Consider the following 21,389-nt stretch of genomic DNA (forward strand, 5'->3'; position numbering starts at 1 on the left):
ATCTTGAAAGCTGTCCCTGAGCACGACCCCGACACCTATACAGGTGTGCTGCCTCTGTCTGGGGCCCTGCTTTCTCACAACTCAATCTGGTCCTGTCCAGAGCCCCTGGAGGAAGAGCAGCCAACTGCCATCCAACATTCTAGAGCAGATGGCTGTGGCCACTGGCAGAAGACGACCGACCAAGCTGGAAGGGTCCCAGGCTGGCCTCGGATTGGGGACCATGTCCGGCTGAGGGAGGGGGAGAGCCCTGGGAACCCCAACTTCATGTCCTCAAAGTCACTTCCCAGTGGTATTTGCAGGAGGGATGTTGTGGTCAGGAGGTTTTGCTCTCCTAAGCAAACTGACCCACCTAGGGATTCAGAGTGCTCTGTCGGACTGCCAGCCCAGGACCCAGCTTCTCCACTGCTGCTCCAGCTCCCTGCTAAAGCACCTCTGCTGAGCAGGCAGCAGAGGATGGCCCAAGTGTTGGACCCTGCCACCCACGTGGGAGACCCAGGTGGAGGCCCAAGCTCTTGGCCCAAGCTGAGGCAGGCCCAGCCCTCATTGTTGTACTTTTAAAAAAAGAGAAAGAAGGAGGAAAAACGGAAATCTTGCTTCTGCTGATTCACTCCCCCAGATGGACCAGTCAGAAGCCAGGAGCTTCTTCTGAGTCTCCCACATGGGTGCATGGAGGGGGTCCAGAAACTGCTTCTCTTTTTTCAGCCCATTAACAATGGGGGAGCTGAGTCGGAAGTGGAGCAACCAGGACTCACACTGGCACCTATGTGGGATGTTGGCAGCATCACAGGCAGTGGCTTAATACGCTCTGCCACAACTCCGACACCCAGCCCAGTCAGCTGAAAGAGTGAACCAGCTGATGAAGGACCTGTCTCTATGGGAGGCAGGAACTGCATTGTGTTGTGGTGTCCTGTGGGCCAGGAGCGAGAATTTCGAAGGCTTTGAACCCCAAAGGGGTCCAGGGAAGATCATCTTACTCCTACCCGCCCTGATGTGGACATATGAGAACCCTGAGGCCCCAGGAAGGAAAGGAAGGGTCCGAGGGGGCACCACCAGCTGGTAACAGAGCAGGAAAGAAAGCGGGGACTCCTGTTTCTAATTTTCTCCCAACCTCCTGCCATCAACACAGGAGATTGGTTCTCAGTATTCACTCCAGGAACTAAAGGGGGAGAAAAAAAAAAAAAAAAGCTGATAAGAATCTGTGGAATGTGGCTGCTCACAGCTTGGCTGTGGAATTCGGCATCGGATACCCACCCCGGCCAGCCAGCCGGCCGCCACTGCTGCAGCACCGGATCCCAGCTGTGGGCGCCTTTTGGCTGCTGGGAGTCCGCAGCCGGAAGAACAGGACTCCCCTACAGTGTAAACGTGAGGTGGGGGTGCAGGGCAGCTGCTGCCTGGGGTCTCCAGCCAGTACAATTCCCCCAGGCACGGACAATCCTCACCACCCCTCGCAGCAACCTAAACAACTTGGAAACCATGGGATGCACCCTGCACATCCTCCAAGCCCTCTTCTCTTCCTGCTTCAGTTGGCTGCCATCAAAGCCCCAGCAGGTAGGGGCGGAAACAGGAAGTGATCCCCCAATACAAAAAGTCACAGAGGCCAGACAGTGGAGAGGACCACCCCTCTTCTTATCGTCCAGGCCTTCAGAGCCAGGCTTCCTGTCCCAGGGGCCTCAAGGTAGTGGGGAAAGCTTTTGTCACTACACTCTCCAGGGATGATTAATTCAACAAACACTTAGGTATGACACAGTGGCCTCCGAGCTCACAAGGCTGTCCCCAAGCTTGGAATTTGGGTGGGGAGTGCTTCCAAAGAGAGTGACCAGATAGGACACATGGACAGACGTCCACGGCTGGCACCTGCCCTAACAGTCACCCCAGGTTCGTATCTTTCTAGTCCCTGACCCACGCATCAGTAAAAGAGCAAATAAATGAAGGAAGTAGCCCTGGGACACACTGAGCCCACACCTGGATGACCACCCTGTCACTGCCAGAGGTGCTTCGTGACAGCCCTGCCTGCTCTTCCCTGTTCCTGCAGGGACAAGGGGGGTAGGGGGTCTGCCTCCGCCCACCCAGGCTGAGCGGTACCCACCTCCGCTCCCATCCCATGCCTTTAGTTTTTCTCCTAGGGATACACGTGCCTACCCTTGCCTCCCTAGGAGCTACCCCACTGATCCTGTGTGTCCAGCCCTGTTGACACAGGTCTGGCCCCCTCTTTTGGCTCCCCTCAATTCTGCCTATGGCACTCACAGGTGCCACAATACCATGGGGTATCACAATTCTGTGGGGTGTCACTGTGTGTCGAGCTTCCCCCAAGCAGGTAGAACCTGCCCCAGCATGAGCCTCACTGGCAGTGTCTGGCATGGAGCGGGCGAGGAACAAGTGTTTGGGAAGGAGGGTCGGGGCAGACAGGGAAGGGGTTAAACAGGCACAAAGTTGTGAGGGGGGTCAGGCCTGGAAGAAATCCTGCTCAGGTTCTCACGCTCAATCCTGATGATGCTTTCAGAATGGGGGGCATGCAGTCTCATCCTTTAGACACCCCCTCCCAGGGAGGACCCCATCCCACACCGGGGGCGGGGAGGATGGTTAGGATTTTCTGCCTCCCTAGGTAGAGATAAGGGCACAGAGCTGAGGCTAAAGGACACATCTATACTGGGCTCAGGAGCCAGTTCTTGGGACACACAGAGCATCAGGCCACTCTGTACTGGACACACAGGGCGCCTGCGATGATAGCCACTGTCACTGCTGGACTCGCAGTAAGCGGGGTGGGGGCGGGGGCTCCGATCTCTGCAGCCTGCAGATATGGGGCAGTGTCCCATCGGGGAGTCCATGTGCCATCCTGGCTCCAGTAAGATATCCCACCTGCCGGACTTGGCTCCAGAGGACATTCAGGAGCCTCTGATTCTGTTCACCACAGGGAACCCCTGGGGAACTCACCTACCAGTTCTGCAGGTCGCTCTGAGGCTCAGGAACCCCAAATCCCCCACCTCAGCATCTTTGATTCTAACACAATGGGTTCACAGCAACACTAGCTCTCCAGCTCATCCCGACCGGAGATGGTACTCAGTGGAGGCAGGAAGCAGCTAGGGAGTCCAGCAGAAGAAAGGGTGAGGCTTGAAGGGCTCCTGTCGGAAGCCTTGGCAGCAACGAGAGAACAGATTGCAGCTACATAGAGGTCAGCTGGAGCCACAGAAGCCAGACCCACCGCAGTACACACAGGACGCAGATTCTGTCAGTGCTTCGTTCACGCAAGGCGCTGGGGATGCTTGCATCCCAGAGGGCAGTACCTGGCCCCAGTCCCAGCTCTGCTTCCCATACAGCTTCCTGCTGAGGCGCACTCAAGGAGGCAGCAGGAGATAACTTAAGAATCCAGGGTCTGCTCACTCAGGTGGGAGACCCGGATTTGAGGTCTGGGTTCCTGGCTTTGGATCTACCTGGTCCTGCCCTGGTTGTTGTGGGCATTTGGGAAGTGAACCAGCAGGTGCAAAGATTTTCTGTCTGTGTCTCTGCCTTTTAAATAAAATCAAAATCAAAACATTTTAACATTTTCAGAGGAGGCTACAGTCCTCCAAAATTGGGCTCGTCTCAGGGGCAACCTTCTCCTAAACCACCCACACCCCACCCCGGGGTCCTACATTTCTGCCAGCCCAGTTCTCTGAGCTCCACCCACTCCTGATCTTCCTCCTCAATGGTGCAGTCCCCCAGGGTCCACAAGCCACTGTCCTTCACACTCTAGACCCCACAATGAGTGGCGGTCACACACCTCCCATACAGACCCCTGTTCCTGCAGCTCAGCCTGGCCTCGCTGACCGGGTCCCTCGTCTTGGCCCTGCTCTCCAGATTCCCACCCCCACACACTTTTTTGAAAAAAAAAATTATATATATATATATATATATATATATATATCTTTCATTGGAAAGGCAGATTTGTAGAGAGAAAGAGAAACAAAGAGAAAGATCTTCTATCCTCTGATTCACTCCCCAAGTGGCCACAATGGCCAGAGCTGAAATTATCTGAAGCCAGGAGCTTCTTCCAGGTCTTCCACGCGGGTGCAGGGTCCCAAGGCTTTGGGCCGTCCTTGACTACTTTCCCAGGCCACAAGCAGGGAGCTGGATGGGAAGCAGGGCCACCGGGATTAGAACCAGCGCCCATATGAGATCCCACTGCATGCAAGGCAAGGATTTTAGCTACGACTGTGCCAGGCCCAGATTCCGCACGCTTCTCCCCTATTTTAAGCATCCAGCTGCCACTGCCTCCCAGTCCAAGCCCTACCATCTTCGGGTCCCCAGTCTCTCCACTCCAGGACAGACAAATGACATCGTATTGTGCGGAGCCCCACCAGCCTATGTAGCAGCAGGGACATGACGCCTTTGCCATGGCCAGAGGGATAGCAGCTCTGTGGGGCAGGAAATACAGGATGGGGAGGGGACTGCCGTGGCCACATCTGGGAGAGACTTTGAATGCTGTGCCATGGGATCAGACTCCTGGCCTTTGGCTGTGGGGAGCCATCTAGGTAGGGCCGGAGATGAACAAAGCCAAGTTCCAGAAGGTTTTCTCTAGCCACCCCCATGTGCCCACTGACGCCTCCCCCACACATCCAGGCTACCCGCCCAGCAGCCCCGAAATCTGAGCTGCGGGGCCCTCTTTGTTCTCTGTGTGATTAAAGGCAGATGTGGCTGCAGGCGAAGGTGGCAGCACCCACCTTCCCTCATCTGCTCCCCTACTCCCCTGCCCCCACCAGCAGACATCACAGTGCGGACCACAAGAAAGGCCCGCAGCACAGCAGGGATGGGGCAGCTCCCCACTACCCACCCAGCACAAGATGCTGCTTCAAGTTCAAGGGCTCTGTTTCCCAATGGCGTTGATTAAAGAGTTTCCCTCCCAGGGACTGCCTCCCCGCCAGCCCATCATGGTCGTCATCGACTACCCCAGAACTGCCTTCGCTTCCACCACCAGGCCCGGCTCAAGGCAGGGCACAGCTGCCTGATGTGGCGTGACTTGTTTGTGGATCTCACCACGAGATCAAAACCAGGAAAATGAGCTCCCTTGCGACCAGGCCACCCCCACTGTCACCGCCACACGAGAGAGCCGGAACCCAAGGCCTTTCATCAGCAGCCGTGCAGTGTCTTTGCCAGGCTCCGGGTTAGAATTCCTGTGGATAATGTTCTCTGTCCCCACCCCTTGCCCGCACCCCAAGGACCTCACAGCAGGGCAACTAGGGGATGGTAACAGCGAGGTCGCAGGGACAGAAGTTTCTACCACAGCCAAGCAGCCCCCAAGGGTCTCTGGCTGTCCAATCCTCGGGGTCTGCGAATCAGGCCCAGACAAGGATGCTGAGCCCATTCTACAGATGAACAGAGTGTGTGCCCAGGGACGGGTTTCCTGCAGCTGTTTTAGCTGAATGATTGGCCTCATGGTGCGACCAGTTTAAACCATCACCTGTAATGCGACTATCCCATTCCAGTGTTGCTGTGGACCCCGGCTGTTCCACTTCCCATCCAGGCCTGCTGATGGCCTGGGAAAGCAGTAGAGGATGACCCAAGTGCTTAGGCCCCTGACACTGATGGAGGAAAACCTAGAAAATCTCTGGGCTCTTGGTGTGGCCCTGCCCACCCTAGCGTGGACCCCTGGCCTGCTCCATGACCACGCAGTTGCTGCGTCCATCCCGACTCGGGCCCTGAGCTGCAGCGTACGCGTGACCTAGGAGATGAAGCCAGAAAAGCCAGTTCTGGGTCCCAGTTTCGCCACTTCCCAGTAGCAGGGTCTTGGACAAGGCTTTAGCCCATTTTCTTTGTTTGGGGGAGCGGTGCTGATCACAAGAACCCCTCCCCTCACCCAAGAAATGATGAACGCATGCGTGGTTGGTGTCAAACCAACTTTGGGTCCACAATACTCAGCATCATCTTGCCGACACTTCCTGAAGCATGTGGGGGTCCTGGGGTGGTGGGGTGAGTGTCACGGGTCCCTGCCCTGGATGAATTTAAGAACCAAGATCCCCCCATCAGGCCCTGGCGCCCCCAGCACAAAACAGGTGACCCAGCCCTTCCATTCCTGCACACGTGCACGCACACACACACACACACAGACGTGTGTGACAAACTGCTCTCACCAGGGGCTCTGGGATGACAAACAAGCCAGTGTCTGCGCTCCCATGTGCTCTAGCCCCTCGTCCTTGCACTGTGCTGCCCCTCCCTGACCCTGCCCCACCCCACCAGGTCAAGCAGGGACAAAGGGCACGGGCCCCAGAAGAGACCTGAGGCTGGGAAACGCTCTCCCCTGAGCAAGCAAGGGAGGGACCCAGATCTCTGCAGACTGTGGGACCCCCCAATCCCTGAGACTTCCTCATGAGATACTTCTACAGAGGCCCATCCTAAGGTACACTCTGGCACCCAAGTCAAAAGAAACAGGATGCCCCCACTAAGGCTGCTGGCCTCCATGCCTTCAGGACACTGCTCCTGGTGTACGTCTGACCCACGGGAGCTCCTGGGCCTGGTGGCACCTGCCACGGGCCACCGCCAGCTCCTAGCCCCCAGAGGCCCACAGGGGCAGGGGGAAAAGCCTCCTGTTTCCATCTTCCCTTTCTCAGAAAGCTACTAGAGGATGTGCTCCAGCAGCATCTAAAACATCCGGGGGCTGGCACCGTGGCTCAACAGGCTAATCCTCCACCTTCAAGCACTGGCAGCCCATATGGGCTCCGATTCGTGTTCTAGCTGTTCCACTTCCCATCCAGCTCCCTGCTTATAGCCTGAGAAAGCAGCAGAGGATGGCCCAAGTCCTTGAAATCCTGCATCCATGTGGGAAACCCAGAAGATGCTGACTCCCCTGGCTTTGGATCAGCTCAGGTTATCCATTATGTCCATTTATGATTTCTCTTCATCCTTTTCTTTGCATATCTGCCTTTCTAATAAAAATAAGTAAGTCTTTTTTTAAAAAGCCACATTCAATGATTTCTTTCTTTCTACTTTTCCAGATTCTCTGCAATAAATATAACCCTGGGGTGGGGGGATAACTTATTAAAAAAAAAAAAAAAAAGGAAATGTATGACACCCAGGTCAACTGCGCACCTGCCTGGGCCACAGACGCCTGAGCCGCGCGCTCCAGCCCTGGGCCACAGACGCCTGAGCAGCGCGCTCCAGCCCTGGGCCACGCCCTCCTTCTGGCCGTTCTCTTTACCTGATGCCCACATTTGGTTTTCATTCCCAGCATCATTGTTGGAGCAGCCCAGCTCATTCTGGTTTCAGGCCCAGCGGAAAGCAAATGGCTTTGGGGAGGGTCGCCTTGCGTCCTGTGGGGGAGTGTTTGGCGCAGCCACCCTCATAAGGCAGGCCGGGCTGCCCACCCGCTGTCAGCAGGGCGGGCGCATTTCCTGGAGCGAGGTAACCCTAGCTCCTCACTGCTCCCCACGGGCCAGCCAGGCTCCGGTACTAATCTCCATTCACAGCCAAGACAGCTGTCCCCACGTGTGTGCAGCTGTCCCCACCGCCCTAGCCCAGCAAGCAGACAACTTTCGGCGCCAGCCCCCTTCACCAGTGGCCAGGCAGACACGCAGGACAACGAGAGAACAAACCATGGCCACAGTGTGACCGTGTCTCACGGGGTCATGGGAAGGTGCGAAAGCCAGATGGACATCCGCTATTGGGCTACCAACCAGGCCCAGGCCAGGTGCCAAGGTCTGACCTTGCACGTGAGACCATCCCCATGGTGTTGAGTGAGGCAGAAGCTACCGGGTTGGGGTGGGGGATCCCTGGGGCTGGGCCCTCCTCCAAGCAAACAGCAGACGCTGAGTCTGCACAGTTAGCAAACCCCTTTCTCTTGGGATCCCAACCCCGCCCGACCTGTCCGGATCATTTTCCTAATGGGGCATCAAGTCCACAAAGGCGGGGAGGGGGGCGGCGAGGAAGGGTGAGAGAGGGGGTAGGGGAGGGGACAGTTGTGCGGGTAGGGTGGATAATCTTCCCTGAGTCCTCGGGGGTCCTGGGGTCTTGAGGCTGTCATCTCCGTGGGTCTTAACCTTCTGGGAACGCCCATCTGAGCACCCTGACCCAGGCTTCCTTGCTGTGGGTGAGACCTCAGCCCCTTCGCAGTCACTGACTGTACTGAGGTCCAGCGGGGGGTCCGGATGGGCCCTCACTGACCCCCCACCACCACCTCTCTCTCTCACACACACACACACACACACACTCCAAGCCTCCAAAGCCTTTCCTGAGTCCTCTGGGATGAGGCTCCGCCCACATCCCCGCCCTCCCCACCCCTCCCATTCCCCTTGCTCAGGCTCCCAGCAGCCTGGAGGGTGCGAGTGAGTTCAGCCCAGACCCCACTGCTCAGACCCTGAGCTGATCCATCCTATGAGATTCCTCCAGGAAGTCCTCTGCCCTGGGCTTCAGGCACCAGGCCAGGGAGCAGGGGTCTGGATCTGCCCCCCCTTCAGACCACAGGAAGTTCTGTGGCTTCATCTGGAGGGTAAAGCCTTCCCTGCTACACCAAGCCTCTTAAGACTGCATCAGCACATGGTGGAGGTTGAACAGTCCCCTGCAGGTCGGCTTTTGGGACGCACAGAGAGCGCTGGTGAGGCATTGTTCTAAAGCTTTTCAGGTGTTCTTAGAGGGACGGGTTTTTTGTTTTCAAGATTTATTTATTATTTTTATTGGAAAGTCATATTTACAGAGAGACAGAGAGAAAGATCTTCCGTCCACTGGTTCACTCCCCAAGTGGCCACAACAGCTGGAGCTGAGATGAGCCGAAGCCAGGCGCCTTTTCCAGGTCTCTCAAGTGGGTGCAGGGTCCCAAGGCTTTGGGCTATCCTCGATTGCTTCCCTAGGCCACAAGCAGGGAGCTGAAAGGGAAGTGGAGCAGCCAGGACACAAAACGGCACCCATATGGGATCCCGGTAGTTGCAAGACAAGGATTTAGCCACTAGGCTACTGCACCAGGCCCAAGGGAAGGGTGCTTAATGCAAGTGTCAAAAACATGGCCTGGGACACCAGCATCTCATCCTTGGAGTGCCTGAAGTTCTCACGGCTTCCTGCTAAGGCACTCCCTGGGAGTCGGGGATAATCAAGTATTTGGGTCCCTGACACCAATGTGGGAGACCCGAGGGAGTTCCTGGCTTCAGCCTGGCTTGTCCCTGGCTGTTGGAAAGCATTCAAGGAAAGTGCCCACAGATGGAAGTTTTCTGTAGCTGTCTCTGTTTCTCTCATTTTCTCTACCTTCAAAATAAATAAGAATATGTAAATCAAAAATTTTAAAATAGAAAAATAAGAGGTCTATTGGGTGCAGAAAGATGATCAAAACCTATCATACACATGGATTTCAAACTTTTTTTTTTGCATGAAAGCAAAGTCACTTTTAAAAAGGAGCCCAGCGCGATAACGTAGTGGTTAAAGTCCTCGCCTTGAACGTGCCGGGATCCCATATGGGCGCCGGTTCTAATCCCAGCAGCCCCACTTCCCATCCAGCTCCCTGCTTGTGGCCAGGCAAAGCAGTCGAGGACGGCCCAAAGCCTTGGGACCCTGCACCCACGTGGGAGACCTGGAAGAAGTTCCTGGCTTCAGATCGGCTCAACCCTGGCCATTGTGGTCACTTGGAGAGTGAACCAGTGGATGGAAGATCTTTCTCTCTGTTTCTCCTCTTTGTAAATATACCTTTCATAAATAAATGAATAAATATTTCTTTTAAAAGCCAGAGTTACACACACCGAAAGAGTTCTTCCATCTAATGATTCTTTCATCACCCAGATGCCCGCAGCAGCCAGTGCTGATCCAGGTCTCCCATGTGAGTGGCAGGGGCCCAAGGGCTTAGGTCATCCTTGGCTGCTTTCCCACATGTCTCAGCAGGAAGCTGGAGCAGCAGGGACTCGAACCTGCACTCAGATGTAGGATGCTGGCATTGGAGGCGGAAGCTTACCAACAGTGGCACTGGGATGGTCTCCTGCAGGTCTCCAAAGCCCCATGCCTGGGAGGCAGGTACAGGGAGGCGGGTCTAAGGAAGCTGGGACTCCTGGATGCCTGGATGGGCGGGGCCCATGACTACAAGTCAACAGGACTGTCGGCAGGGTCCCTGGGAGACCCTGTGCAGAGAACGCATTCCTGCGAATCCTCTTGGTGGTGACTGCTGCTCCCCTCCCCCCGCCACAGGCGTTCTTGGGCTGGCTCCAGCTCCCCCCCACACACACTCTCCAGCAGCGACAGTGGAGGAGTCGGTAGGCCCAGCTGGAACCAAGAGAGAGAAACCCAGAGCTGTGTTCCTGCGGCTGCAGTCCTGGGAATGGCTTTTAAACTAACAGAGAAGCTGAAGGGGAAAGAGGGATGGGATGGGGAAAGAGGAGAGCCAACATTTTGCCAAATGCCTTGCCACACATGGGTGTGCAGCCCTGTGCCTCCACTTCAAGGCACTAAGCCAATGGCCACCTACGTGGTCCCTTGAAGAAGTGACTCCTGGAGGTGGGAATCAAGCTCGGAGGAGGAATTCCCTCTTGGGTCCCCCAGGATTGCAGAAGGAAGAGGAGGAGGCTTCTGTATATCCATCCATCCATTTGTTCTCATGCACATGCTTAGCAAACACTGGGCTCTTTCGTGCACAGCCAGGGCGAGGTGGCGAAAGCCGGGTATGAGAACTCCATGGCAGAACTGAAGGGCACAGTTGGGCTCTCTCTGTCTCCAGACCCCGCACCCGCAGTTGTGGTTGCTGCATTCTGAACACAGTCGGCCAGAAAATGTTCCGTCTGCTCAGGACACGCAGCTCTCAGCAGCGTGGTCTAACGACCACGCACATGGTATCGACAGCATCCGAGGCCATGTGTGCAGGACCCTGCAATACTACCCTGGTGCATTGAGATGATGGCAGACCTGGAGGAAAGGAGGAGGAACGGCTATGTTTTACAAAAGCACAGTGGATATCAGCTGTGGGCTTCATTGTCTTTTCAAAGGAGAAAATCGTCAAGTCTTTGTGAGCTAGGGAAGCACAGCAGGGGGCTGCAGACCAGCCAGGATGTCCACAGCCAGCTCTGAGTGTCCCCTCCCTCTGCGCCATCCACAGCCCCTGCCAGGCCGCCGCCCTGGCCCAGCCACTCCAAAGCCACCCCAAGTCCACATCAGCCAGCTTCTATCCTATGACACCCAAGGTGGCTGCCCTAGGTGTCCGTCTGCCTCCAAGAATCCTGCTCACCCTCCAACCACAATGCGTCCCGGAAGTCCCCCGGATTTAGCCTCGTCTACCGAAGCCAGCATTTCTCCAAATGTGTTAGGGTTCCCCAGAAAAGGGCTCATCCATGGTGTGAACTGAAGTCAGTGTAGGAGTAACCCCACTTTGCATATGAGAAGAGTGGGTTCCCAGACTCCCCTACACAAGCCCTTGCACCATCACCTACAATACAGGCATACCATAGCAGCACCTGTTCGAGTCCTGGCTGCTCTGCTGCCAAGCCAACTCCCTGTTAATGCGCCTGGGAAAGCAGCAGAGGGTGGCCCCCCTGCCTCAAGTCCCAGGTGTTAGGCACTGTGCTTGTCAAGGCCCAATAGTAGAATATGTGTGTATATATATTTACTGATTAAAGATTTTTGTTTTCACTCAGTAAAAGGCAGAGTGACAGTGAGTAAGAGAAAGATCTTCCCTCTGTTGGTTCTCTTCCCAAATGGCAACAACCAGTGCTGAGACCAACTGAAGCCAGGAGCCAGGAACCCCATCCTGGTTTTCTGCATTGAGTGCAAGGACCCAGTTGTGCGAGCCACCACCTGCTGCCTCCCAGGTGCACCAGCCAGTAAGCCGGATCAGGAACGGAGCAGCCAGGACTTGAACCGAACCAGTGTTCTGATAGAGGTTACAGTTGCCATAAGTCACAGCCCAACCCACCACAACACAATACCTGTTCCCAGATTATATCTGACCTGCAACCCCAGATGTGTCACCACATATGTGAGAGGTACACACTTGTGCCTTTGTCCTGGGTCCCTATTTCCTGTAGAACCCCTGGGTGCTACAATGTAACCCCACCCCATCCCACTGACAGGATTCAAGTTAGCACCTTAGCACGGCCTTGTAACAACACATCAGGTTCCTCAGCTAAGGACCCACTGCATCCACTCTGGTGATTCCCGTCACAGAGCAGTGTCCACGTTATACAGGGGCAAAAAGCTGGGTGCAGGGGCCCACAGTCGGCCTGGAAGTTAAAATGCTCCTTTCCCTTATTGGGGTACCTGGAACATGCTTGGCTCTGGCTAACTGACATCCTGGGGAGCAATGGTGACTACTCAAGTCTTCAGGTTCAGCCACTCATGTTGGAGTTCCTGGCTCCTGGCTTCAGCCCTGGCCCAGCCCTGGCTGTTGCAAGCCTTTAGGGAGTGACCCAGCAGATGGAAGATTCTCTCTCTCTCTCTCTCTCTCTCTCTCTCTCTGTTTTCATGCCTTTGAAATAGCATAAGTATAAATACACTGTATGGACCAAGTGCTTGGGCACCTGCACCCATGTGGGAAACTTAGCAGAAGCTCCTGGCTCCTGCCCGGGGCCAGACCTAGCTGTGGTGGGCATTTGAAGAGTGAACTAGTGGATGGAAAATCTCTCTCTATTTCTCTGTCACTCCACTAGCAGAGAGCTGGATCACAAGTGGAGCAGCTGGGACTCGAACTGGAGCCCATAGGTGATGCTGGCACTGTAAGGTGGCGGCTTTGCTGACTATGGAACAACACCGGATCCCAAATAAACTTTTTTTTAAAAATTTGAACCTGTTCAAGTTTGTCATATAAAATGACACGGTGTTTAGCCGGAGCTTACACACTCCCTCCTGTAGACCTCACAGAATCCAGAGTCAGGTAACCGCTAAGGAAACAGCTGCTACTCTGCGTTGTTTAGTGGAACAAGGAGAGCAAAACCGAGTCTGCAGAGGCAGCGGTACACATTTGTTTTTCAAAGACCTGCGACCCAGGGTGGGGTTGGGGAGATGGGGTACAGAGCCCCTGGCGCAGCCCCAGCGCTCTCTAGAACAGCCACTTACGCAAATAGCTTTCCTGGGCGTTCACACACCTGCAGGTCGATTCCTGGGCTGTTGCCATGAATATCTTTGTATCCCTAGCCGCTTACCAGGGAACAGGCCCCTTTCAGGTCCTGAGCTCCACGCCCCCCACCCTTCCGGGGAGACGCTGGCGAGGGAGGGGTTGAGGGCGCACACACGGGTCCGGGCCGTGTGCCAGGGCGCCACCAGAATCCGCGCGCGTCGCACTTGCCAGTCAGCGCGGGAGCTCGAGTTCCCGCGGGTGGCGCCAGCGCCGCCGATTCGCGTTTTGCGGCTGGGACAGAAGGGCGGGTGAAGACGCGGCGCGAAGCCTCCGGGGTGGAGTGGGCGGGAAGGGGGGTGGCCAGGACGCCACCTGGTGTCGGCGAGGCCAGGGGTCGGTCCGCGGGCTCTCCGGGTCCAGCGCAGAGCTGCAGCCGAGCCCCCCGGGGTTGGCGCTGGAGGCCTGGGGACTGGCTCTCCCGCGGCCTCAGCGCGCACACGCACCACGGACTGCACGGCGTGGCCACCTCGGGCGGCCCGGGACAACCCCGCCAACCTGTGGCGCCACACAAAGCGCCGTGGCGCAGGTGAGCGCGGCGCAGCCACGTGGGCCGGGGGACGTCCCGGGGAGCCGCACCGCGGGCGCCGACGCCGCACTTTCTGTGCCCCTCAGGAGGGCGGAGGTTGGGAAAAGCAAAGAAAGGAGGGAAGAGAGTGGGCGCGGCCAGAGAGTCTCCCCCCACCAGCCCTCAGCCCGGGCCCCACCCTCAGACCCCCTGCCCTGTGCGCCCCCCACTCGTCGCCCCTCCAGACCCGGCTGTCCCAGTCCCCGGCTCTCGCGATCCCCAATTGTCTGCGCCTCCAGCCTCCCTGTTCAAAATTCCTGAGGTCCCAAAGCCCGCGCCCCAGGCCACACACACACCCTCCACACCCCCACGATCTTCGGGGTCCCCACCGTGCCGAGCCTCTCACTCACCGGCGGCTCGCGTAGCCGCTGCCCGGGGAGCCGGCGGCCGGCTCCGGGTAAGCGTGCGGTTGCGGCAGGGCTGCGGCCGGGTAAGGGTAGAGGAAGCCGGTGGCCAGCGCCGACCCGCACAGGCAGCAGCACGCCCACGGCAGAAACAGGGCCAGCTTCATCCTGCGCGGCCGCCCGCGGGGACGCGGAGTCCCCGCAGTGTCCGGCGCGAGGACAATGAGCAGCGCGCCCGCGGCCGGACCGAACCCGCGGCCCCGGCCGGGAAGCGAGCGCAGCCGTCTCCGAGCTGGGAGTTTGTCTGGGGCGGTGCGGGGGTAGGGGGGCGCCCCACGCCTCCCCGAGGCCGCCTTTTTCAGACTCGGTGAGGTGGGCTCAGCGCCGTCAAAGGGGGCGTGGGGCTTCCTTATTAACCCTTGGCGGCCCGGGGCCTCTGCGCTTGCGGGAGGTGGAAGGGACTGGGTACGGGGCCGCGGGGCCGAGGCGGGCGGGGAGAAGGGAGGCAACTGTGTGAATTGAGGTTCCTCCTAGGGTTGAGCAGGCTGGCTGCCATGTCCGAAGCCCTGGGTTCGAGTCCTGGCTTGGAATTCCAGCTTCCTGCTGATGCTCCTCCTAGCAGACTGCAGATAATGGCTCAAGTTCTAGGGTCCTTTGCGACTCACGTGGGACTCCAGGCTGCTTGCTGTCTTTGGCCTGGCCCATTGGGAGCATTTGGGGAGCAAGCCATTCCTTTCTCAAAAAAAAAAAAAAAAAAAAGCAAAAATAAATGAAAAAGATAAGTAGCTTTTGTTTCTAAAGTGAACACTAGCAAAAGGCCTACCCTCTCTGGGCAGGCTCTGGGATCAACCCTCCACGGGCCAGGGAAGCCATTCCTTTCTCGCTCCAGCTGCCCCCTTACCAGCTGACTATTTTTTTCCCTCCTCTTCCTCCCTCCCCCGGGTGAACCACAGACTCAGAAGGCACCCTGTGTGGACAGGGCATCGGTGCTTGAACCCTACCTTCAGGGCATATGTGACCTGAGATGTAACCGCACTCCGCTGCCCAGGTTGGAAGCCCGTGCCTCATCTTCCTGAAAGTGTCAACAGGCTGGCAGAGGCCCCAGGCTCCTGGTTTCCAAAGTTTTCAAAGGAGTGAATACGTAAGTACAGGGAATGGGGTAAGGGTCCAACATTCAAGTTCTACCTGCTCCACTTCTGATCCAGCTCCCTGCTACTGCTCCTGGGAAAAGCAGAGCAGGATGGCTCAAATGCATGGGACCTTGCCAACGAGGTGGCAGACCCAAATGAAGTTCCAAGCTCCTTCAACTCGGCCCAGCCCTGGCTGTTGTGGCCATCTGGGGAGTAAACCAGCAGATGGAAAAAAATCTCTCCTTTTCTCTCTTTGTGTCTCCTCTCTCTGCCACTGTGCCTTTCAAATCAATACTATTGATCTTGTTTTTTGGTTTTTGGTTTTTTTTTAAGAAATGGAACTTCAAGTTTGCTTTGGTGTGAGCACTATTGAAGTCTGTGCCTAAGCCCTAAGCTTTTCACCATGTGCATTTTTCATCAATCTTTTGAAGATCCCTTGTAGGGATGGACTTTAAAATCTTTAGCATCAAAACTAACTTAACCTTTGTCTCTGTGTTCTAGAAACTTCCTGAAGTCCCCCTCTCATTGCATGCCCCAAGAGACCCTTGGCAGCCCCTGCCCCAGGCTGCACCTCCCAGTCCCCCTGCTCTCCTGGGAACCTGATTTTTTCACTTCCCAATCCTGGGTCTCCGCTACATGTGGCCAGGAACAAGAATCTTGTTTCCTTCCTCTTCCTCTTGCCTTCTATCCTTCCCCCTAGGGGCCTAAAAGATTTAGAGAATTTGGGTTATCAAGGGGGTTCTCACTGCCTCCTCCAAAAGGAATTCCAACTGTGCTCCTAGGGCAGTTGGCCAATACCTGACAAATGATGAGGTCATCCTCTCCCCAAGGAATGTGTCAGCTCTGTCTCCCATCTTCCCCCCTTGCACCCCCTACCTAACGCCCGCCCCTGTCCTGCGAGCTTGGAGACATGCAGCATTCCTTGTGGTTGCAAACCGGTTTCATCCTGCAGGCGTCCCGGGATCAGCCCTGGAAGCCTAGGGAGTCTTGGGAGCTTGTGTCTCCAGCACCCCGTGGGCTGCACCCCAGCTGGAGGGGTCCCGGAGATATGAGGACATGCTGCTGTATGGCATGGCGCAGGAGATGATAGAAACATTCCAGAAGCAGTGGTCCCACTTCTGTCCTTGTCCTCGTGTCGGCTGGACATCGCAACAGTGTAGCAGTCAGTCTCTGTGGGCCCAGCACAGTGAAAGCTAATGCTGATGCAAAGCCTGTGTAGTCCACATCTTCTAGATGTTTCTTTGTTGGAAGGCATGAAAATGGGAGGGTGGGGAGGCTCTGCAAACAGGGCTGGGCGGGGTGGGGGATCCACTGAGATGGTGAACAAACATCCAGGTGCAGGAAATCAGTGAGAGAGCTGGCATCAAGTTCAATCCCTCCGGCCCAGCTTCCCTATTGCTGTGCTGTGGGATCCAGGGGAACCACCTGCCCTCTCTGGTCCTCACCAGCATCCTCTTTTGTTCAGTAAGCATTCATCACCACCATTGTTCATTTCAGGACTTTGTGAGGGTGAAGTTGAAGGACTTCACACATCTCAAATATGCAAATAGGGTCATACCCAAGATCCTGGGAGCTTTCTCAGAGGGGATACACTTGATATAGCCATAGTTTAAAATAGAACCTTATTTTTTAATTTTAAATTTGTATTAGAAAGACATTTCTAGAGGGAAGGAGAGAGAGACAGAGACAGAGAGGAAAATCTTCCATCTGCTGGTTCTCTCTCCAAGTGTCTGTGACAGCCAGAGCTGAGCTAACCCAAAGCCAGGATCCAGGAACTTCTTCCAGGTCTCCCACGCAGGTGCAGGGTCCCAAGGCTTTGGGCTGTCCTACACTGCTTTCCCAGGCCACAAGCAGAGAGCTGGATGGGAAGTGGAGCTGCTGGGATTAGAACCGGCACCCATATGGAATCCCCGTGCGTTTAAGGTCGAGGATTTTATCTGCTAGGCCATGCCACTGGGCCCGGGTGTTAGGTTTTTAACTCACTTACAGTTCCTAAAGTTCTTACATTGTTACACGCAGCTAATTCCCACAGCCAAGTCCTCTAGTCACGATATTTACCGCAAGCCAAAATCCCAGACGCAGCCAGGTGCTTAGTAGGTCCTTTATTCCAGCAAAGTAGGAACAGGAGCCAGGGTAGAGGAAGGGGGAAACTGGAGGGGACACAACAGGAGCCATGGTGGCAGGATGGGGGCTGCCAGGGCAGGGGAAGGGACAAGATGGAGGGGGATGGGGAAGAGCTAGGTAAGAAGGAAGAGAGGGGGAAGAAGGGAGGGCTGTGTGGGCTGTGTGCTCTGGCCCCCAGGGACTGGGGACTGAGAATATCTGAGCCACAGGTAGGTGGGTGGAAACTAGGGGGAGGCGCCAGAGACTGGGGAGTGTGGATTCTCGGGTTACATCTGATTGCTGGATAACCAGCACGAGGCGAATTCCGTGAGCTGTGAGGAGGAGGAAATGGCTCAGAGTCCAAGATGGGATGTTCGAATCACTCCTCACATGGGTAGAAGGAAGACTCTGTGTATGCGTGTATGTATGTAATCCTACCTTTCAAATACAGTGTATATATATTTAAGCAGGTATCCTCGGCATTTTCTCCCTAAGGGATGCTAAAATTCTCGAGGAGGCATCAGGGGCCACTGTCTGTTCCTGGGAGCCCGAGGAATCCTGCATCCCAGGCTTGGAGCAGGGACCTGGGTTTTTTGTGCTGGCCTCTGCTCACTCCTCTGTGACCGACCATGGGTAAACACAGTGCCTCCTCTCCCAACAAGCTGGATAAAAAATAAGCAGAACAAACAAGTCTCCCCCAGTCTCAGAGGCTTCCTTGGTCTTTATGCCCCTCTCCAGCTGCCACCTGGGGTCTCCTGCTCCGGGCCATTCTGATGGTGGGAAAGCGCCCTGGAGCCAGCCCCTCTCATATCTAGAGGGGGGCCACAGGAGCAGCAAGCTCACGGAGCTACATTTGCAGGCCCCATGTGATAAGAACATTGTAGTCAGCATCCTTTCGGAGCCAACACAAAGCAGACCCCCACTTGTGCTGAAGTCAGCAGCGAGAGCCACCGGACAGAGACGTGAAGACTCGGCAAGCCGAAGCCAAGGTAAATATTGACCTCTTGGCATAATCAATCCTGCAGTTAATCTAAAACAGACCCCCCACCCCCACCCCATTCCCACCGCCACCACCCAGATTGCCCTGGACGACCCAGGTCCTGTGCTCCTCCAAGAGGCCTGAGAAGGTGGCTGTAGGAGCCGCAGCAGCCACGCTCCCGGTTGCTCTGGATCCCTGGTGTTACTCACGGGCAGGCTGGGTTCCACTCGATGGAGCAGAACCATCACAACCCAGAAGCTTCTTGATCTTGCTCCAAAGTGTCTGAATACATGAATGGAACATGATTCTGGATTTTCTTCTTTATTTGATGCCCCCCTAAAGTCCATCCAGTCTTCCAGAGAAGTCGCTGGTTCCTTGCATTGTTCTTGATGGCCTACCTACAAATATTAGCCGCTGGGTCTCCCTGGACCTTGACCAAGAACAAGACAAGCCAAAGCCATGGCACGGATACCATTACAGCCTGTGATTGCAAACAAAGATTTGCAAGGGGAAATGAGTATTGAAAACCAAATTCTAAAAAAAACTGCTTTAGGGCCCTGCGGCGTGGCCTAGTGGCTAAAGTCCTTGCCTTTAATGCACCGGGATCCCATATGGGTGCCGGTTCTAATCCCAGAAGCTCCACTTCTCATTCAGCTCCCTGCTTGTGGCCTGGAAAAGCAGTCGAGGACAGCCCAAACCTTTGGGACCCTGCACCTGCGTGGGAGACCCGGAATTGGATCTGGGCTCCAGGCTTTGGATTGGCACAGCACCGGCCATTGCAGTTACTTGGGGAGTGAATCATTGGGCGGAAGATCTTCCTCTCTGTATATCTGACTTTGCAATTTAAAAAAAAAATGGTCACAAAAATGAAATGTAATCAATAAAAAAAAATGCTTTCAAGCGAAGGGGAAAAGATGGGACCTTCTAGATAAATAAGAGGTTGCCCAATGCCAAGGCCGAAAGCCCAGCTCTGTTATGGTGATGGATGGGACAACCTATGGAGGTTGCCCCCACAGCAGGTGTGACCCAGGGAGCACAAAAGGATCACTTTGTGGAGAGTGGGGCAGTGGAAGGGACGGAGGTGACCAAGCAGGGAAGAGGCAAGCATGAGCTGTGGCCCAGCACAGACACGAGGACAGCAGGGGATGCAGACACGGTGACTTCACACTGTGGTGTCCACTAAAAATGCCATACCAGCTCTCCACTGCCAAGTTCTGTGTTCTTCCCTGGGCACCCAGGAGATGAAGGTCAAGATAAACAATCACGGGCATTTGGCACAGCAGTTGTGCCTGCATTTTATGTCAGAGTGTCCGGTTCAAGTTCCAGCTCTGCTTCTAATTCTAGCTTCCTGTTAATGTGCACCCAGGGGGTCAGCAGGTGAGAGTTCAGGCACTAGGATCCTGCCACCTGCATGGGGAACCTGGATGGAGCTGTTCCTGGCTCCTGGCCCAGCCTCCGAGGTTGGGGACATTTGGGGAGTGCACCCAAAATGGTTGAGACCCACTTCTCTTTCTCTCTCTCTGTCTGGCTTCCAAATAAAATAAATGAATACATTTTCTTAAAGATCATTAAAAAAAAAAAAAAAAAAGGAAAGCTACAGGGAAAGTAAACAATAAGGCTTCAGGTGTCTCTTCCACTTTCCTGGGGTCCCCCTTCCTCAGGATTTCATGTGACCTTTGACCTCCCCAAAGGGCTACCTTCAAGTACCATTAACAAATAAAGGTGGCTGAGCTGACTTGCAACACCAGCGGTTCATGTGAGCTCTCATTCCAGTCCTAACTTTTCCACTTCCGATCTAGTTTCTTGCTATTGCACCAGCGAAAACAGCAGACGATGGCCCAAGGGTTGGGGCCCCTGCACCCGTGGAGGACTCCCAGATGACCATCCTAGGACAACAAGGAAGAGCTCAACACTCCTCCCAGGGAGGGATCAGAGCCAGCTCCTCCCGCTTCTGTCCAGAATGGTGGGGTTCAGCCCTTGGGCGATTAACCCACTAAGGTTTCCCTGGTACAGAAACCCCTCCTAGGCTTCCCGGAAGGTGAGTTTTGTAGAAAACTCTGTAGAAAGTGAGGGAGGGCTTGTGTTGCAAGCTGTTATCAAGAAAGAGGGTGATGCCCCAGCTTGATCAAAGGCTGCCATGAGCATACTGAAGTGTGTGTTTGAAGTAGAAGTGGATTCCAGATAAGCCCATCTCAGAGAGGCAAGGAGATTGCAGACTGCAGAGGAGCATTAATTAATTAAAGCTCCAGAAAGTCCCCTGGAGTTGTCTATGATTTGGAAAGCTGCCTGCAGAGTTCAAGGCTCTCAGAGGGCAGGAAGGAAGGTTTTGGGGGGGGGGGGAGGACGGTGAATGCTCTCCCACCGAAGGCAGCCAACAATGATTTCCAGGATTCTTAGAGCAAGGCATGAAGATAGCAGTGACTGCAGTTATGACCTGGAGACCCTGACGACTTCATCAGAGTCTCATGAGGTTGAGGGGAACTCAGAAGGGGCCCAGGCAGCTGTTGGCTTTCCACAACCAGATGCCCCAAGTGACCCTGCCCTGGGGGACAGCCCAGAGCGCACTTGCTAGTGCTAGAGGCTGCTGACCAGCTGGCCAGGGTCCTGCTCATGGGGCAGGGCCAGCTTGGTGCTCCCAGGTGGCTGCGTGGCTTCCTCTTCCTGTCTGTTGCCTTCCAGGCCTCTACTTCAGAAACCCTCCCACAGTCTGCTTTGGAGCTACAATCTCCTCTGAAAAGTGGAAAGAATTTGCTTTCCCTGGCATCCCTAGGATGTTGGATCCCAGTTTGCTTTCATCCACAGAGCTCTTGTATAGGCGTGATCTGCAGCAGGTCCGGTCGACCCCCTTCCTCCCTTCCTTTCTCTGGCCCATCCCTTTGTGACTTTCAGAAAAAGTGGATCTGGGTGGGCAGGTGCTGTGGCATAGCAGGGGAAGTCATTGTTTGGGACGCCCGCATGCCACGTCTGAGTGCCCTGTTTGAGTTCTGGCTGTGCTGCTTCTGATCCAGCTTCTTGCTAATGCAACCTGGGAGGCAGCAGGTGATGGCTCAGTTGCTTGTAACCCAAATGGAGTTCCTGGAGCCAGCACAGTGCTGGCCCCCCCACTTTTCTTTTTTCTATTAAGATTCTTTTATTTTTACTGGAAAGAAAGATTTACATAGAGAGAGATCTTCCATCTGCTAGTTCACTTCCCAAATGGTTACAACATCCAGAGCTCCACTTCTGA

At 55.3% G+C, this 21,389-nt stretch overlaps 1 protein-coding gene across 2 annotated transcripts in view; it reads right to left on the reverse strand.

Annotated features, from left to right (window-relative positions):
* Window positions 1–14,118, reverse strand: part of COL26A1 (collagen type XXVI alpha 1 chain) — a 56,258-nt gene extending 42,140 nt beyond the window's left edge. For both annotated transcript variants that reach the window (XM_040973812.1, XM_040973811.1), the window contains exon 1: window positions 13,958–14,118. In XM_040973812.1, coding sequence (XP_040829746.1) covers window positions 13,958–14,118 — 161 coding nt within the window. The remainder of the gene's footprint in view (window positions 1–13,957) is intronic.
* Between the last annotated feature and the right edge of the window lie 7,271 nt (window positions 14,119–21,389).

Source organism: Ochotona curzoniae, unplaced genomic scaffold (genome assembly GCF_017591425.1).
Source record: "Ochotona curzoniae isolate NIBS_2020 unplaced genomic scaffold, NIBS_Ocur_1.0 contig_2321, whole genome shotgun sequence".
NCBI lineage: Eukaryota > Metazoa > Chordata > Mammalia > Lagomorpha > Ochotonidae > Ochotona > Ochotona curzoniae.